Consider the following 19,437-nt stretch of genomic DNA (forward strand, 5'->3'; position numbering starts at 1 on the left):
CCATTAAGCATAGGTGGATTCAGAGCGTTAAAAAGAAAAAGTTGAGATTCACTCTGGAAAAGCCTTCGGTGAAATGTCTCTTGTGGGAAAACTTTCTCACTGGAAAAGAATCCCCTGAGTTTGAATTTTTACTATCAGTAGGAGCTTGAATGGCTGATTGCACCGCAAACTGAACATTTAGGTGGGAGACTTTCATAAACAATTTCTACAAGAAATCCATGATTAAAGAAGAAGACAGGAACAGGATACGTGACAAATCAAATTCAACAACGCCCCTGGCACAATTGCCGAAGGCTTTAACTCTGGCAGCAATATGAATATGTCATGACTTCATTTCCTGTGATTGTGAATAATATGCTATCTGAAAGAACATGTTACAGGTTATTTGACAATTATTACAACATAACATTTTACTTGCAACATTTGGAAATAAAACATATTATCAATTTGTAATATAAGACTTGATAATTATAATATCAGCAGAAAAACTTGGTATATTAATTAAACAATTGAATATAAAAACATACAATTAAGTTTAACTTGTTTAATGTGATAATAATTGTTATTAACAATCTAAATTATAATCAAGTTTAAACAATACAAGGAAAGTAGACTTCGGGATCGTGAAATTGATGATAGATCCAGATTGCAAACCTAGAAGTACATCGGTGTAATAGAATCAAAGGGCATATGCAATTCATCATAAACCCAAAAATGATAATAACCAAGGAGCCATATTTCACATGTTTACTGAATAAAAAACAAGAGCAATTTATATACCAACATCAACATTTACTCCATCAAAACCAATGAGACAGTGCAAAATGCTATACAGATTGGGTCTTACACACTTGTAGAGAGCTACACAATGAACAAAAATTCCAGCAACTACTACATTGTAATGCTGCTTTCAACTGGTCAAGAATGATGTGCATTCAGCAGTGCTCGATAGAACATGTCCATGAATTGATTGTCCTATCACACATATAATGCCAGTCAGATCAAACCAAAACAATAACCGGAAAAAGCATCAGAAAAGATAAATCAACCCTAATTTTTATCCAGTCTATTATTTATTGGTTCTTATTATTATCATTTATTTATTTATTTATTCTGTTGTCAAAAGGATCATTATCATTCTCTTTTCTAGTTTTATGTTTAAATTATTATTAATTCTATAATTATAGCCAAGGAATGAAGGGTGAGGGTGTTTTAGTCTTCTTACAGAAGATTCTAAGTAAATTAACATATTTTACTAACTCGGATTATTTTGCTAGTATTTTAAAAGATTGTCCTTCACAGTCAGTGGACAACAAAAACTGAAATGGCATTTTTTTTATTCTACCCATCACTATACTCAGGCGATATGTGTGAAAAATATTTTAGAGGATTGTCCCAATTCCTATAAATAGTTTCTCATAATCTCCAAGCAACATAAGCACGTGAGAGCTGTAACACTCAATTCAAACATTTCACCATCACCACAAGAACTGACCTGAACAAGTGCTAGAAGTGCATCTCGGACTTTGTCTTTGCTGATAACTGCTCCATAGTTTGGAGTAAGAACAGGAGTAAGAGATGGTGGCGGAGGAGTTGGTGGTGGAAAAGGTTGAAGCAATGGGGCACCATATGGACGTTGCAGACTTGAGGGAGGATTCAGAGGTGGAGCTGTGGGTATAGATGAAGAGACAGAGGGGATCATCCTGGCAGAAGCAGGAGGAGGAACAAAGAATGATGACGGCTTCACAAGATTAGCGATCCGGTTGCTGCTGCTGCTGGATTCAGGGTCAAGTAGCGGCATTAAGGGCACAGATGCGGACAGAGAAGGTGAGGGTATTTGCAAGGTTGGCACAACAGGAGAGGCAACAGTGGCTGGATTGGAAGGTGGAGGTACTGTTGTAGAAGACTGGTAAGGTTGGGTAGCAATTGTTGCATTTGAAGCATTCCCGATATTCATTGCTGTCTGCAATATTATGTAATTAAAATAATCAGATTTGATTATGGAGGAAACTTCAAATGTAGAAGAGAAAAATAAGTTGATAATCTACTGTTAACATGTGAACAATAAGAACATCATTTAATGAATAATTTGTATGCTTTTCCAAAGAAGCAAAAAGTGGGATTCGTGATAAATTAACAATTCTTTACCACAAATATCCAGCAGATATTGGATTTGCAAGACAACATCATACGATATCATCTTTATATATTAAAATACAAGTTCCTTTTCAGAATTCATTCCTTTGTAATAAATGCTAAGCATTTGTTAGGGCTGTGCCAAAAACCTGTAACCTGGTACCCGACCCGTAACCAAACCAAAAAAACCTGGTACCCAGAAATTCAGTTTGGTTTAGGGTAGTTATAAATAGATACTTGAATTGATTTTGAAAGAATCCGAGTACCCGAACCATAACGGTTTTCATTTTTTTATTTTTTCTCTCCCCCTTTTCCCTTTTCTTTCTCTTTTCTCTCAACATTTCATTATAAAGCTAGATCTACAACAACACCTTCTCTCCTCTTCTTTCCCATTCATTATCTTTCTTTTTTTTTCTTTCATTCTCATCTCTTCTCTTTTCTTTTCCTTCCCCTTCCTTTTTCTTATTCTTTTCCTTTCTCTCTACATCAACAACTGCCTTCCTATCCTCTAATCTTCTAGCTTGTGGCTGGAGGTAGTTGGCTTGGCGGCGTTGCCGCTTCAGCCTCGACCTGGGCTGGTGGTGTTTCTGCTTCCAGCCGCCAGCCCGTCCCTTCCGTTATACATTTGCATTTTTGTTTATACTTACAGAAGCAAACGTTAAGATTTAAATTTTCTATTTTGTGGGTTTGCGTTTGTTAAGTGTTTATTGGATTTGAATTGGGAACTTTCAGTAGATATGAAAATTTTAAGAAGAGGAAATTCCAATAGAGACGATAAATTTAAGAGAAAGAATTTGAGGAAAATTGAAGTAGAGATGAGAAATTTAAGAGAAAGAATTTGAGGAAAACTGAAGTAGAGATGAGAAATTTAAGAGAGAATTTGAGGAAATTTGTAGTAGAGATGAGAAATCTAAAAAAAAGAATTTGAGGAAATTTACAGAGATGAGAAACTTAAAGAGAAATAATTTGGTATATACACGGAGTTGGGGATTTGAAAGAACAGTGGAAGAGGCTTTTTTAAGAAAATTTAATAAGATAATCAAATGAAGGGGAAATTTGGTTCAAAATTTGGGTACTTGGTAACCCAACCGAGAATTTGTTTCAGTTCAAAACCAAGTAATTCTAACACCGGTTCGGTTACTGGGTACCCTTAGAGCCTGACCTGAATATTTGATTCAGGTCACCCAAATGCAAAAAACCGGTTCAGGTACCCGGTTTTGCACACCCCTAGATTAAAGCCATTTGTTATGTCTTCAACAAATATGAACTATTATATTCTTTCCAATTTTGCATGCATATCTATTCAAAAGGTTATCATTACACATTACAGAGACAATTTAACAACATAATTTTAGAGAGGCACACATCAGAAGTTGAAATACCAAAGAAGGTAAATTGAGAATAACAGAAAATGCTTTGTGAAAGTGTCTCTAACAATCTACTAGGAAGATGCTGGTTGGTTAAGAAATCTTAGAAAATTAAATTTTCATTTCTTCATATCCTGTCCTGATTAAGAATACCTAATCAAATCCTAAAAGTTTCCATTGTTTCCATTTTATTACATACAGGATACCATTGCTGCAGTGGATGTCAAGTATAAATGCCATAATCCTATCTCTTGATCATCTTAGAGGAGAACATACAAAGAAATCTATAAGCAATATATTGACAAGATGGATGCCTCACGATCTTATTGAAATACACAGTATGATAATATTGCATCATATCATAATTCTAACATTTACACAACATATAGGCACAACCAAAATGGATGCCTCACGATCTTATTGAAATACAAGGAACATGGTATTAAAAAGAAAACGTACACTGAAGAAGTTCACAAAGGCAGGATCATCAGGGGCATCAGCAGCATTGGATACAGTTGATGATGATGGCTCCAGAGGACCATCCATTACGGCCATAGTTGGAACAGCTTCCAGTTCCTCAAACTCACTGCATTCATAAGAAATAGGAACTTTTTATAGCTTCTATTTTGACCACAACTAAATAATATAAAATGTTAATAGGAATGTAATACATTGATTTTAATTAAAAGGGCTATAACCCTAGGTGAATATGAAGAGGTAAAAAATAAAAATCAAAGCTGATTTTAACATTGCAATCCAAGTAAAAGTCATAGTGGCAAATTACAAGTGCATCCAACTAATTAAAAGCTGTAATTGATAAAGCAGATACTTTGCTGCTAGATATCACCTAGATGACGCGCTCTAAAATTCACAAGAAAATAATTCCAAGAGGATTTAAAAGAATACTTTATAAGAGAATAATACAGAAAGCTTCTGAAGAAATTATGCTTTCCCAATAACAAGACTTCGTCAAGATAAATTGGATCAATCATTACCTTTTAGTAGATGATACCATTGACTTTTGAGGCACCTTGACATATGCATTGAGAATTCTGTATTTAGGAAAAAATAAAAAAATATCAGGTTGAAATCATTGAAAATATTTAATATTCACAATTATAATCGACTAATAACAATTTTACTAGTGAAAAGTAAAAAGTAAACAGATAACAAATGCAATATACTTGAGTCAAGAGAACATTTCCCACAAATGGTATCCAGGGGTCCTATTATTAAAAGTCACGATGAACTAAACTATAACGCACTCTCCAAACCTATTGCAACTATTACAAATATAACACAATAAATTACATCAATGAACTCCTAAGCTCTAACAAAAATACGCTGTTGTCATTTCCATATATGATGAAATAATACCAGTATTATTATGTTTCCTAGCGGGTATTATTATTATTTTATAGGAAACATAGAGGTATTGTGCCAAAACAATGAAAGAAAGTAAAAAGGTGGACCAGTGGTCCACTATTCAGGTGTTTCTCCTGACAGAGGGTCAAAGAGGTACACAAAACACTCCCAAATGTGTGAATATAATCTACAATATGGCACTGTAGAAATCTAACAGCGATACATCCATCAAAAAAACCGAACAGAATCATAGCAATACACGTTCCCAATTTATGGAAAATAAAGAATAAAGATGCATCCTGAAAATCCTTTGAAACTAAAGCCAAAGAGATTCAAAATTTTGACTTTGGGGGACAGCACACTAACTTCTTTCCCTCTCTTACTTAAATAGTTTCATTGTTTCCTTCTTCCCACTTATGCTACATGCATTACTGCACAAAATGAGAACTAGATTGGAGTACATAATGGGAATGATTAGAAAACATGCAATTATACGTCATCAGCAGCTAGATTTCCACCAAGAGCAATTTTATAGCATTTTAACTGCCCAAAGAATCCATTATGGATAACCTATAAACCATATTATCAATAGCAATCTGATCCTGCTCAACACAATAGGTCCCAGAAAAGAACATTCACAATAAAATCCATATGTAAGTAATATTTCCTCCAAATTCTACATTATCAGCTGCTACACTTCCCACCAAGAGATTTTGTTGCCTTGGATTCCCCAAAGACTTATTTACATGGAGCATGCTAACAATAACCATTTAATCTTGAATGATACAATAAGTCTTGCAAAAGAACATTCACTAGTAAATTTATTTACAAGTCATATGTGATGAACAAATTAGATATCTACTGCACCTTCTTATCAAGGATTGAGTGTATAGCATGGTCAACCATCTAGTTCCTGTAGCCCTCCTGGTACCTATTTTAGAGTTACATTTTACATTAAAAGCCACAAATTTAAATGATCATGGTCTCGTAAAGAAATTTTTATTAAAATTTACACTTCAAAATTTCTCTTTTCAGCTCATTGTCCTATCAACTGTTACCCATAAAGAACTATAACTAGATTCATCTTCCCATTAAAACTTTAATTGAGTACAAACAAGATGAGTAGGTAAGGGCTGAAACCAGAAGATAATGTATACAAGGAGCAGGATCGGCAAAGTGAAAATCTTATAACATAAGAAAAAAAAAGAAGTAGATTTTAACGCAACAGCAAGTTCTATAAAACTAAAAATCCCATTATCTCAAAGTGTGTTTTCATACAGCTCTACAAAACAATATTTTCTACTTTAACTCGCTACCAACAAACTCAAATATAACATTTTATTAAAATATATGTCAAGAGAACAATATAAATGGTCATCCTAACTGATTTGCAAACCAAGGATCTATACATGTTATGAATTTTTCAATATTAATGCTACATTTACGAAGTGGGGATCCCAACTGATGTGGTTATTGATGTGGCAATACCACATTGACTGTAGGATGATGAGATAAGTGATGTTCCTTTCCTATAATTAATGTGATGTTGTCACAAACAATCACATCAGTTGGGATCCTTACTTCCTAATTCCTATACATAGCAACAAAAATTTTACGAATATAAAACCTAACAATTCTGCTTGAAAGCCATACTCATAGGCCAAAGCAATGTATTTATCCTTTGCAAGTCAATACAAAACAATCACATTCCTCGAAGTGGTATATTTTTTCAGATACATACAACCAACAGAATATTTCTATGGTGTTGAAGCAGATTAAAAAAACTCTATAGAAGTGAATATGAGACATAATTGAACTTTTAAAAAGATGCTAGCATACTATGTATGGAATTTTTCTGGCCTGCAGTTCATCAAATAAATTGAAAGTTCTGTGAACTACTCTCCTTGGTCACATGTTCATGAGGCCTATGGCAAATTCACAATCCAACTCAACAACATGGAGTGACCATAATCTATAAGTTGAAACTCCATTCCCCATGTAAAGCAAATTTGGTTGAGAACATACATAGTATTGTCTACAGTATTAAATATCAACCCGAGAAAAATTTAACAACATTAACTATCAACATGAGAAAATATTTTAAAATTGCAGATAAATAACTATCATAGTAAAACAACTAATACCTGTTAAAGAGATTTGCAACCTCTTCACATTCACGTGCATTGTAGAACCAAATACCATTTACTTCTTGAGATGCATTTCGATACAATAAATATGGGACCTGGACTTCATACTCAAAATCTCCCAGGAGATTTTCCACCAAATTATCTGCTTAAACCAATATATTGAAGCCTATTAGTACAAACATATTTATATACAGATGTGAAGGCTATTAAAAAAGACATCACTATGGCAACATTATAAGATATAGCTCTGAACATTAATAACCAAAAATGCTTAAAATGATGATAATTACATAAAGCAATCATAGTTCAGATTATATGGTATCCAAATAACACATTCAACGCCCACTCTTTCTGGTTATCATGAGATGGCAAGTAACTGACTTACAGACAGAGAGACCACTAGATGAAAGAATAATCTTCAAATAAGAGAAAGAACACAAAATTAAAAACCCTCATCAACCCAGTACAACCTTGATATTGTCACATCAAAACTTCAAGATAACAGTTGTCCCAGACTATTGTAAAATAGAAAAGCCTATATATCATTGGCAAACTAATATTGCCATTGGTCCATCCTCTTCTTAGTTTTAAAACCCTTACTTAAGCTATAGAACTATGATAAAATAACATCATAGAATAAGAATTGCCAAATTAATCAACTAATCCCAAAAACTAGTAAAACAGAAGATTAAACAGTGAAAACAAAAACCAACCTGTATTGCGTCGATTCATCACAACAAACTGAAACCGAGGTTGCGTATTCCTGACATCAATCACAAAAACTCTTAAAGACCCAGATTACAAATAAAATCTTAACACTACCCGTGTAACAAAAAGAAAAACGATTCCCAATTACAACAAACACCCGATTAAAAAGCAAAATCCAAAGAGAGAATTCTCACCTTTTGACAACAAAAAGAGATCCTTCAACATCCTTGCGACTCTAAAAACACACAAACAAAACAATCAGCCAAAGCTTTTGATTAAAAAAATAAAAAAATAATAATAAATGAATAAAGCGAAGGGCACCCATTGGCTGAGGTCAATGTTGAACTCGTAGAAGGTGACATGAGCAGCGGTGATGAGAATTTCTTCAATGAAAGGGTCGATTCGCTGAAGAACAGTGAGATTAAGGAGTTTGGTGCTTTGTTGGTCAAGATTAGGCATCAATTTGCCGTTTTGAGACATTTTAATGTCGTTTTAGGCTCTAACCGAACCCTAGAGTTTCAAAGTGAAAGAAAGAGAGAGACAAAGACAAGTAATGTGAACAGTACGGATCGAGACTCGAAATTGATCTACTTTTTCACTTGTTTAGTTGTTTAAAACTTCACCTTCTTCAAAACCCGAATCTATCTTGTTAATTAAGATTAAGAACAACAATATTTACCGAAATGACCTTCAACCATTATCTTATAGTGTAAACCGACATGTTTCCACCCAAAGATTAGCGCAATGGCAAGTTTTCACCATCGTTTTATTGGGTAATGCTATAGACACCGAATTTGTGCACTAAAATTTGTTATCGAATGACGCGACATCCACTAAGACACGGCCACGTTGGACAAAAAATACTGATTCTGTGAATGGACAGTCGTCCATCTTACACGGACGGTTGTCCATATGTTATGGACGACCGTTCATCACGAATAAACAATCATCCACGACAATATCAATGAACTCTCATCCATATAATATGGACAGGTGTCCATTTACTATAGACAGGTGTCCATTTACTATAGACAGGTGTCCATATAAGATGGGCACCCGTACAGAAAAGTTTAGGGTGCGTTTGGTTTATTATTTCCTACCTTACCCTAAACCCAATTTTCAGAGTAATGTTTGGTTTATTATCCAGACAATAGAATCCTGACAGTTTTTTGACTATTGAAGACAGAGTTTATAGTGCTGTCTGCTTTTATTTCACTTTCTCTTTTCACTAGTTCACTGCTTCACCATCATCACAAACCACTTCCTACCCTTCCAACAAATTGTTCTCCAACACAATCTTCCACCTGCAAATACAAAACCAACACACCGCACATTGTCCAAACGACCTTTCACCTGAATCAAAAAACAACCCCACAGCACCACCCAATCAATCTTCCACCATCATCAAAACAGAAACACACCGCCACCACCCATCATCATCTTCCACCATCATCGCATTACTAGCCCACCGCTACCACCCATCACCATCTGCCGCCATCATCACAACACAAACTCATCGTCACAAACCATCATCCACTGCCACCATCATCACAAAAGAAAACCATCCAAGAAGGCCCACCGCCACCACCCATCATCATCTGCCGCCATCATCACAACACAAACCCATCATCCACTGCCACCATCATCACAAACCATCCACGAAGACCCACTGTCGTCGCCGATCTGCCACGAAAAAGTCCCATCGTCGCCGATCTGACTTCAGTGAATACCGTCGTCGCCGATCTGCCATGATCCGAAGTCCATCGTCACAAACCATCCACGAAGCACCCTCCGTTGTCGCCGATCTACCACGAAGAAGCCCCATTTGTCTTTCCTTCACGTTTCTGATTGTTTGTTCCATTTGTTTTGCAGACTGAGAAAGCCTTTTTGAAGCAGCCCAAGGTGTTTTTGAGGTAATTTCTTTTGCAGGTTTGTCAATCTATTGTAGAATAGTAGATTAATTGTTATGGTAATGTCGACAAATGGATTGTAGAAAAGTATTTTTCTTTTGGTAACTTGTGTTGATGTTTTGCAGGTCGAAGAAATCAGGGAAGGGAAAGAGACCCGGAAAGGAGGGAATCGATTTTGGAAGCACATTGGGTTGGGTTTCAAGACACCTAGAGACGCAATTGAAGGTTTCATTTTATTTTATTTTATTTTTTGCTTTGTGTTAGAAGTATATTTTCCTTTAATTGTTCCTTTTATTTGGACTTTAATGTGGCGTTTTATAATTGGTCGAGTCTAAAGTGATTTCTGCACATGATATACTTGGATCTGGTGGATTAGTTTGTGGGGGTTAACGGTTAGAGCATTTGTATGTTGCTTAGAGTGTTCAGCACTTGCGTCAAAAAATTGTGCAGCTTCATATGTAACATGTTGTATGTAATGGATGAATTCTGGGAGTAAAAAATTGTTGGATTATTGGAAATATTTTTTGGGATTTCTCTAACTGATATATTTGTTTTGCAGATTCGGCATTGTTATTTGATCGTAAGAACAAATTACGATCATATGCACAGATGTCAATATAATTTGTCCCGACGTCACAGGATTGATTACTACTTGCAGCAGAGGCGAAAATCTCGACGTTTTTCCAGACTTGGAGTTTGTCATACACCATATTGGTCAACATTGCTTGTATCTTCCCCTGCATTGACGTCTTCAAGCAGTGTAAGATCGAACAAGGTAACGGTTTATCTGTGTTTACTTTATTACGTTTAAATGTGTGTATGTGTGTTTGTAATGTGTTTTGTGATTGGTATGGTGTCCCAATCTTGGTTGTCATTCTCACCGTATTGTCCTTAGACGAGTGATACTGTGAACTGGTCCACTGAGATGACCCACAAATTTTGATCCTGTTGTCTGAGCGGGCGAAAACTTCGCAAGGTATTTCAATAAAAACAGCAGATTACTAGGAAATGTTGGATGACTTATCATCATTGGTTGGGAGGAGACTCAACGTGACACAACTAACCTCTAAGTACTTTCGCCTACGAAAAGTATATCAAGCATGGCGGAAATTGCTGCAACACACGGGCTTCGAGTGGGATCATGAATCGCAAAGTGCAACGTGTCCCGTAAAGGTTTGGCAAGAATATGTCAAGGTAAATTTTTAACTTTTTTAACTAATATTAATCAACGACATCGTATTTGTACGCAATTTTTTTTTTGGGACTGCCAAATATTAATATATTATTATTTTGCATTACCAGCAAAATTCACAGGCGCAACAATTCTACCACAAGGGACTTTCTCACAAGAAGCTTTATGAAATCATGTTTGAGAAGCAAACTGTCACTGGGAGATATGCGTACACATCTACATCTCAACTGGTAGAGACCTTCACTTATTCCAATCAGGGCGCGGTTGACATTGATGATAGCGACTTTGAACTTGATCCAGATCAGACGACAGGGGAAAAACGGGCAAACACATCTGGCCATGGAAGACCTAGAAATAGGAGGAACAGAAGCGATTGGGGACAAGCACTTGTGGATGTCATTGGTAGATTGACGGACGTGCTTGTGGAGAGGCGGAGTATGAGATCGAGGGCTAGCAATCGCAGTGGAGATGAAGGGGACGAAGAGAACACCAGTGGTCCATCTGATCCGTTTTCCATGAGCAATTGTATTGACATCTTGACGGTCATACAAGTACCCACAGAGTTTTACATGTCGGTTGTCAAGTACTTATATCAAAATCCAGGGTGGCGAAGGTATTCGTGAAACTCCCGCCCGAAGAAAAGGCTAATTGGATTTATAATGACTTTCGCAATTTGTAGATGACACTGTATGTCCTAAGTGTTTGCCAACAATTTTGTATGCGCCAGTGGGCACTTGTCCTTTTATGGCTAAACCAAATTTCTGTTCAACACCTTGATTTGAAAATGTCCCCAAATGTCTGCTACTGTATGAACTTATTCATTGTGTTATTGTTTTATGTGAGATTACATGTTTCATATGAGTTTTGGATTGTCATTAGAATTAAATATTGATTGTTATATTTTGCTAAGCAGTACAACCACCGTTAATTGTTGATCAATGTTTTGTAAATGTACAGGTTTAAATGGCGTCGTCTAGCTGTACAGAAAGAAGACGACAGAATGCAGATGAGGAAGAAGAAATACTGACAGATATAACCATTGCACTTTACGGTGTTGCCGCGTTAGAAACAGCTGGGCTTCAACTATGACATACATCCATATTAACTGGTCATGAGTACATGTTGGAAGTACTCAATGGTCATGCTAACAGGATCTTTGAAAAGTGCTGCATGAACAAAGACTGTTTTGCATACTTATGTTACATTTTGGCACAACAAGGGAAATTGCTACTAACTAGGAGGACAAGTATGGAAGAACAAATTATGATATTTCTGACAATCGTTGGTAAAAACGAGACAATCAGAACGATGATGGAGGATTTCCAACATTCGGGTGAGACGATCTCTAAATATGTTGGCGTAGTTTGCGAGGCGATATGTGAGTTGAAGACAGAGTTTATCAGACCACTTGACTTCAGTGATGTTCCATGTGAAATATCAACCTCCAAAAATATTACCCTTTCTTTAAGGTACTTCTTCATTATGTTTTCTATTAGTAAATAGTTAAGTTCATTGTGTTATTAATGTTGATAGTCAGTTAATATGACTAAAATTCAATTTTGATGATATGACTATATTGGAGCCATTGATGGCACACATGTATACGCTTCAATTCCACAGGAATTTGGCGATAGGTACCAGAATCGCAAAGGAACATTGTCACAGAATGTAATAGTTGTATGTGACTTTAGGATAATGTTCACTTATGTCGTTACTAGATGGGAAGGATCTGCGCATGATTCAATAGTTTTAAATTCAATTCTTGATGATCCTAATTCTGGATTCCCACATCCTCCACCAGGTATAAGTATTTTCTTGACGTATTATAGCATATTTACTCCACTGTTGAGGCCCTAAATTTTCAAATAACATGTGTGATTCTATTACAAGGAAATACTATTTGGTTGATGCGGGTTATCCAAATAAAAAGGGGTTCCTCGCCCCCCATAGGCGAGTGGCTTACCATATTTCTGATTACCGCCGTAACCGAAGGGGGTCACAAGAGTTGTTTAACTACAGACATGCTTCACTCCGCAATATTGTCGAGAGAACCTTTGGTGTTTTAAAAAGACGGTTTCGTATTCTGAATGGAATGAACAATTACCTGTTGGACAAACAAGGGAAGATTGTTATGACATGTTGTGTACTTCATAATTTTATCAAAATGTACAATATGGAGGACCCTATCCTCTAACGGTATGCTGAAAATATGGGTAATGAGCAAGTATTTTGTGATCACCAAAACGGGACAGAAGATGGCGTAAATGGAGAAGGATTGAGTCAACCGCAGCAAAGTATTATAAACAACATGACGACTGTACGAGATAACATAACGACTGAACTGTGGGCAGCACATATGACCATGTCGTAGTTGTTAATAGAGTATACGTGTAACAACGATTCTAAGGGTTGATAATCAGTACCTTTGTCATATATGTATTAATGTGGTGTTTTTAAACAGTTGGATTAGTACTTGAAATTAATATGAGGGGTTTTTTTTTTTTAATATTTACTGATTACGAAATTACCAATAAAATGTTTAATATTTTTAAAACGTAAATTGATAAGTTTTAAGGTTATAATAATACATTATTTTAACAAAATGCACCAAAATATTATATTAATAAATCATTTATAAAAAAATATATCAATCAAATATTCAACACAAATAACAAGGTCAAAATACTCAACCAAACACATTTTATTTAAATCATATTCTCGTAATAATAACCCTACTCAACTATCCAATATTATTTTCAAAATCCTATCCAAAACAACAAACCAAACGGACCCTTAAAAACTAATAATGGATGGGCATCCATATACAATGGATAGCCGTCCGTGTAAGATGGACGGCTGTCCATACCCAAATTCGAGTTTAATAAAAAAAATTCTTTAAAACATTATACATTGTGAATACTTTTTATCCATCTCTCTTGCTTTGCATTTTTTTTTATAAATGAAAAAAAAATTATTTGGTTATGGACACCAATCCATCTCATTTGGATGGTCGTCCATTATATATGGACGACCATCCTCATTAGATGGACTAGCGTCCATGCTTTTTACTTTAAAAATCATTTTTTTTTTCCTTTATTTCATCTAAAAGTTTTGTGCTTTAAAAATGAATATTTCATCTAAAAATTTTGACTTAGACAAGCGATAGTTTTTTATAAATGAAAAAGAAATTGTAAATTAAAAAAAAAAAATTATTTGAGATGGACGGTTGTCCATTTATGATGAACGGTCGTCCATAGTAAAGGGACTTTCGTCCATGATATATGGACGGGAGTTCATTGATATTTCCTAGACTTTCGTCCATTTATGATGAACGGTCGTCCACAAGACATGGACTGGCGTCCATAATTGTTGGACGGTCGTTCATTCATTGAATACCTGTGTTGTGTCCTACGTGGCCACATCCGAGTCAAATGTCAAATAGATCGGTGCAAAATTTCGGTACCAACATTCGGTGTCCATAGCATTTTTGCGTTTTATTTATTCCAAATTCCCACCCTTAAATTAACAAAAATCATTTAATATAACGGTTAAGGGGATATTTAGGTATTTTTATTTCCAAAAATAATAAACCCTATCCATCTCAAAATTTTCTGCAAAGCAACCCTTCCTCACCGCCTCCAACTCCACCAATACCGCCACCACCAACACCAACACTAATAACTTTAATCAACAACACGAATACACTTCGAAATCCCAACAAACTGCATTCAATCAACTTCTCCAATCAAATCTCAATCGAAAAAACAGAGCTTGTCACGTGAAGGCGTGCGAGATGCGTTCGGCGACGGTTGGGCAGGGAGATTGACTAGGGGTGCAAGAGGATGGGAGTGGGAGGTGTGGGGAAAGGAGGCACAACAGCCTTCTCCATGTATTGTTCGCGAATGGGTTTTGCGGCGACAAAGGAAAGATGGGGAGCAGGTTTTGGGTAGGGTTGTTGCGAGAGATCTTCAAAAGTCACCGACGGTGATGGGAGTAGCAAAGGAAGTACGATGGTGTGTCAATGAGGCGGGAGTGGTGAAGGAACTTCAAAATGGGTTGTTCTTCACTTATGGTTGCTTTGATTTGATTTTTGGAGTTGTTTGAGTGTAGTTTGTTTGGCTATTGATTGGAGTTGATTTGTTGAATTTTGAGAGATTAGATTGTTGAAAAAACGGCCATTTTCCACTAACCCACCGATGCCCACCATTTGTTTGTAGAAAAACGACAACCAACGGTGGCTAGGTGGCAACAGTGGCAATGGAGATCAAGAAGGGGAGATGATGATGAAGAAGAAGAAGAAGAAGAATAAGAAGAAGGAGGAGGAGGAAGGGTAGTTTGGTAAACCCTACATATATGGAGTACACTGACTCTGTTACTTTAAGGGGGGAATCTGGAATAAATAAAACTAGCTGTGGAAACTTTCCTTTTCGCCAATCTTTGGGTGGGAACATGTCGTTTACTCTTATCTTATATCAGATGTACACCTTTATTCTTTATTTGACTGAAAAATCAAATTAATTTCAATTGGGTTTAACTCACTTTAATTACACACCAAAATATTTCATCAATTACAACCCACATAAAAACATAATTTCTAAGAAATACCTCCATCCAATCTTTTTATATATATATATATATATATAGATAAAGATTAAGAAAGTATAAAAATAAATAGATAAGATTTATTTAAACATTTAAAAATGTTAGTAAGGTAAACTTTGGAATGAAGTTTATTAAATTAAATTACTGACCAATAGCATCGCTCTAAACATATTACGTGTAATGTTACAAGAATTATCAACCTATCCCTTTCTTGAAGACAAATGTTCCTAATCAAGTTCAAGACACCATTTCTAAATTCTAAAGAACACTTAATAATACAATTGCCTAAAAGTGAGGAGGGACAAAGATAAGCAGAACTTTTCTTGTTATAAATAAAAAGAATGGAAAAGTGTGCTCTTAGGAATAATCATATGAATATGAAATTCTCCTTTTATAATAATAAATCTCCCTAAAATTAATATACGAAATAAAATTCATCCAACTACTGAATTGAATGATAATTGTTATATCATTCTTGATTCTGACACTAGCTATATAGGTTTGCACAATAAATTTACCAGAGAGTTCACTCATTGATGCACACAGGATTTGAGTAAAAGAAAAATGAGATTGTTGGTAGAATTTTCTTATTAAAACATTTTTATACTATGACGGTTATGCCACGCATTAGTCCTATTTTGTTTATCTTAAAGTACTATAATAAAAAGGTTCTTGACAGTGTCCTCTTTAAATGGTAAAACGTAAGCAGCTACAATGTCACCAACATGGTTTTCCTACATTTTCAATCTGCGTTTTGCTCTACCCCACCAGCTTATTCAGTTGCTTTGCCTTTTCTTCTGCTGCTACTCCCAGTTTCTAGCAGGTAACACACCATAGAATCGACGTCATCACCAAATATGCTGTAGGCTTCTATTACTTGCAAATAGCTGAACCCCATGGATAGTACCATCTGCATACCGCTGCTCAGGACTGTATCTTGTATATTGCTCTCTCTCCCACCGTCTACTTTGCTCTCACTACATGATGACCCTGCATGGAAGGTAACCAATCATCAACGGTGTAATGAGATGGTATAGGTACTGATTAACTATAATACAATGGATAAAAATAAAGTAATCCGGATCGAGATCCAATATCTCCTGTACAATACTCCTCCCCAACATGATAGAATGCCCATCTAGCAAATAGTTAAGTTTTAATTTGCTAGCAGAAAAAACAACTGATTCTTAAATGCATATTAGCCATAAGAAAATCTAAACACCTTCCTAAAACGTATAATGGGGATAAACAGAAAGACAAGTTTTCCTCTAGTTGTCATCACTTGCATGCACTAATTGTGAAAGAAATTGCATAATTGAAGAATATACTCACGAGCCCCAGAGGATGAAGGTTCAGCCCCTGAAGTAGACGAATCTTTACGGGCAAGTTGCTGCTTGAATTTGTCATTAGCAAGATACTCAGCTCGAGAAACTTCCATCACCATACACTCAATTTCCTTTTCAGTAAGCTCCAGATCAGAGTAAAACCGCCCCTCAGCTAGAAGTGCCTGTTAATGTGAAGTATACAGAATCCTGTTAATAAAAAAATAACTTTTAAGGTGCGTTTGATTCAATATTTCTACCCATATTCCCAATCCTATTCCCCAAATATTGTTTGGCACATTATTCCAAAAATATTAGTGTATTTTTTTTTAATTACTTTTAGACCCCTTAAGTTTATTAATTTCACTAAATACCCCCGAAAAAAAAGTTTAAAAATTAGCAAAAACACACCCACCCACCCATAGTTGCCAGATTCCGGCAACCACCATCGGTGGCAGCCAGAATCTGTCCCTACGGCTTACACCACGACCGGAATTGGTCGGTTATTCACCTATCTGCCCTTTTCCAGCCAAATCCACAGTGGATCTGACTGGAAAATGCCAGATTTGACCGTCAACGACGACCAAAGAAATGGCCGTCGTTGATGGTCAACGACGGCCAAATCTTTGGCCGTCGCTGACAACCAAAGATGGACCTTTGCGATCGTAGATCTGACCTTTTCCAGCCAGATCCGTGATGGATCTGGCCAAAAAAGGCCAGATCGACGCGCTACGACACAGATCCAACGGGCCTGTGTCGTAACGCAATTTTCCGGCCAGATTCCGACGGTGATGGCCGGGATCTGGCACTGCGGGTGGTGAGGGTGTTTTTGTCATTTTATATATTGGGGTGTTTAATTAAATTAGTAAACCTAGGGGTTTCTTTATAAATTTTTAAATTTTACCTCGTAATACTACCCTATTCAACTACCCAATATTATTCCCAAAATCTTATCTAAAATAATGAACCAAACGCATCCTTAAATATTTAAATTCGATTGTTTTGCATGATACTATAGAAAAAGACACTTGCATTATCAATCTGTTGGTCTTGTTGAGCCTTGATGGCAGCCTTGACTTGATCTTTGTCAACATTTGTCTGCATAAAAACAACCACGATAGTGTCAGATAACATGAAGCTTTTTGCTATTCAAAATCATTAAAAACCATCTACTCAGTTAAAATACCATTATCAACAAACCCAAAGAAACAGTCAGCAAATTCTCCAACATAGTAGAAATTGACTGGCCAATGTTGACAGTAAGGTTCTCATTCAAGCATTAAAAGAAGGTTCATTTTTGTTCCCAATAATAATTAGGATAAGAAAAGAAAGCTGATCCATTCAAACTACACCCAATGGAGAAACATGATTATGTGCATAATATGCAGGTTATCCCATAAACTTATGAGCACCTGAATTTCTCCTATGGTGAACCTTTCCCCTCCCCATCTCTCACATCTTTACCGTCTATCCTTCATTAAGTAAACCTAATATAGCTGGGTGCTTCTTAAAATTAAGTTTTATCAATATGAAATAAACCTAATCCCATTAGTTGCAAGAAAAAAAATACCAAAAGAAAATGGAGTAAATTATGGAGATAGAAATCCCGGGCAGATAGGCATACCCCTCGAAGACAACTGAACCCAAGTCCTGCACCAATTGTCAAGCGCCGTGGGTCAACAAGGGAGTTGTAGTGATTCCCATGATGATAACTTAACCGTATGGGAGGCGTGTCAGTATTGTAGCTTCCATGAAATATGTTGATGGGTTCTGCAATGACATTTTTTGTAAGAAAGAAAAATAGAAGACAGCAAAACTTCACAAAGGCACGTTTAAAACATTATTCACCATCATTAAAAACAGAACCTGTACTGTAGGAATAAATATGGATAGGCCGATTATACATTTCAGATAATGCTTGAATCTCCACATTGTTTCCATAGACCTGCACCCAGGTCAAAAAGATATACTTTCACCAACCACAATGATACAGGAAATAAAACCTCAGACTGATCCTAGGCCATATTATGAATGGGCTACAACCATTGAAATTCAAAAAACTTGATAGAAGCGAAAGCATAACAAATGCTGAAGTGAGATCAAGCAATAAACTTGCATCTGCATATTTGCAAAAAGATTACAGGGCCTGAACACACAAAAGTAAGAAAGACACATACCTAAGGTGCTAAATTTAAAACAGTAATTTTGTATATTATGCAAGCAAATTAATTTCTACATCCATGTTATGAAACTGACTGGCATAGATTCTGTCAACTGGAGGGCAAAAAGCCTACTACAAAGGCACCCAATATTTAGGAATATCATATAATTATCCCAGGAATCATTTAATAAGGAAATCAGCCAAGAAGTTCTGCAGTTTCTCTGTCCATTGCATAAACATAGCCAGATCCTGCTACTTCAGAAAATATATGACACCTGATCATGAATCCAATTAAAAGTTGGTCTCCCCCAGTCTTTGTAGACCTTAAATTTCAAAATTATTCACTAGAAATTTCTTTAACCTTCCGGATCAAATCATTTACATCTAGGTTGACTGACAGGAGAAGTGAAGGAAAACAGAAACAGAACTATATTTCCCACCTGAACAGAGGACAATTTCTAGGGTTCCCAAAACTTTCTCATTTATAAAGATTTAAAAAAAAAAAATAACAAATTAAAAAAAAAAAA

At 35.9% G+C, this 19,437-nt stretch overlaps 2 protein-coding genes across 2 annotated transcripts in view; both read right to left on the minus strand.

Annotated features, from left to right (window-relative positions):
* Positions 1–715: 715 nt before the first annotated feature.
* LOC116118042 (mRNA-decapping enzyme-like protein) lies at positions 716–8,218 on the minus strand. The gene is made up of 8 exons (XM_031404017.1): positions 8,045–8,218; positions 7,918–7,958; positions 7,729–7,778; positions 7,013–7,157; positions 4,499–4,555; positions 3,963–4,089; positions 1,496–1,963; positions 716–975 (listed from the first exon to the last, which is right to left on the minus strand). Exons 1-8 carry the CDS (start codon positions 8,201–8,203, stop codon positions 919–921), a joined length of 1,104 nt encoding a protein of 367 aa, XP_031259877.1. The 5' UTR covers positions 8,204–8,218; the 3' UTR covers positions 716–918.
* Positions 8,219–16,199: 7,981 nt separating this feature from the next.
* The window catches only part of LOC116118037 (OVARIAN TUMOR DOMAIN-containing deubiquitinating enzyme 6-like), a 4,442-nt gene continuing 1,204 nt past the window's right edge, over positions 16,200–19,437 (minus strand). The window contains exons 3-7 of the mRNA XM_031404013.1: positions 18,616–18,719; positions 18,374–18,519; positions 17,782–17,847; positions 16,760–16,934; positions 16,200–16,417 (exon numbers count right to left, since the gene is read on the minus strand). Coding sequence (XP_031259873.1) covers positions 16,200–16,417; positions 16,760–16,934; positions 17,782–17,847; positions 18,374–18,519; positions 18,616–18,719 — 709 coding nt within the window. The remainder of the gene's footprint in view (positions 16,418–16,759; positions 16,935–17,781; positions 17,848–18,373; positions 18,520–18,615; positions 18,720–19,437) is intronic.

The sequence above is a fragment of the Pistacia vera genome, unplaced genomic scaffold, assembly GCF_008641045.1.
Source record: "Pistacia vera cultivar Batoury unplaced genomic scaffold, PisVer_v2 Contig832, whole genome shotgun sequence".
NCBI classification, from domain to species: domain Eukaryota; kingdom Viridiplantae; phylum Streptophyta; class Magnoliopsida; order Sapindales; family Anacardiaceae; genus Pistacia; species Pistacia vera.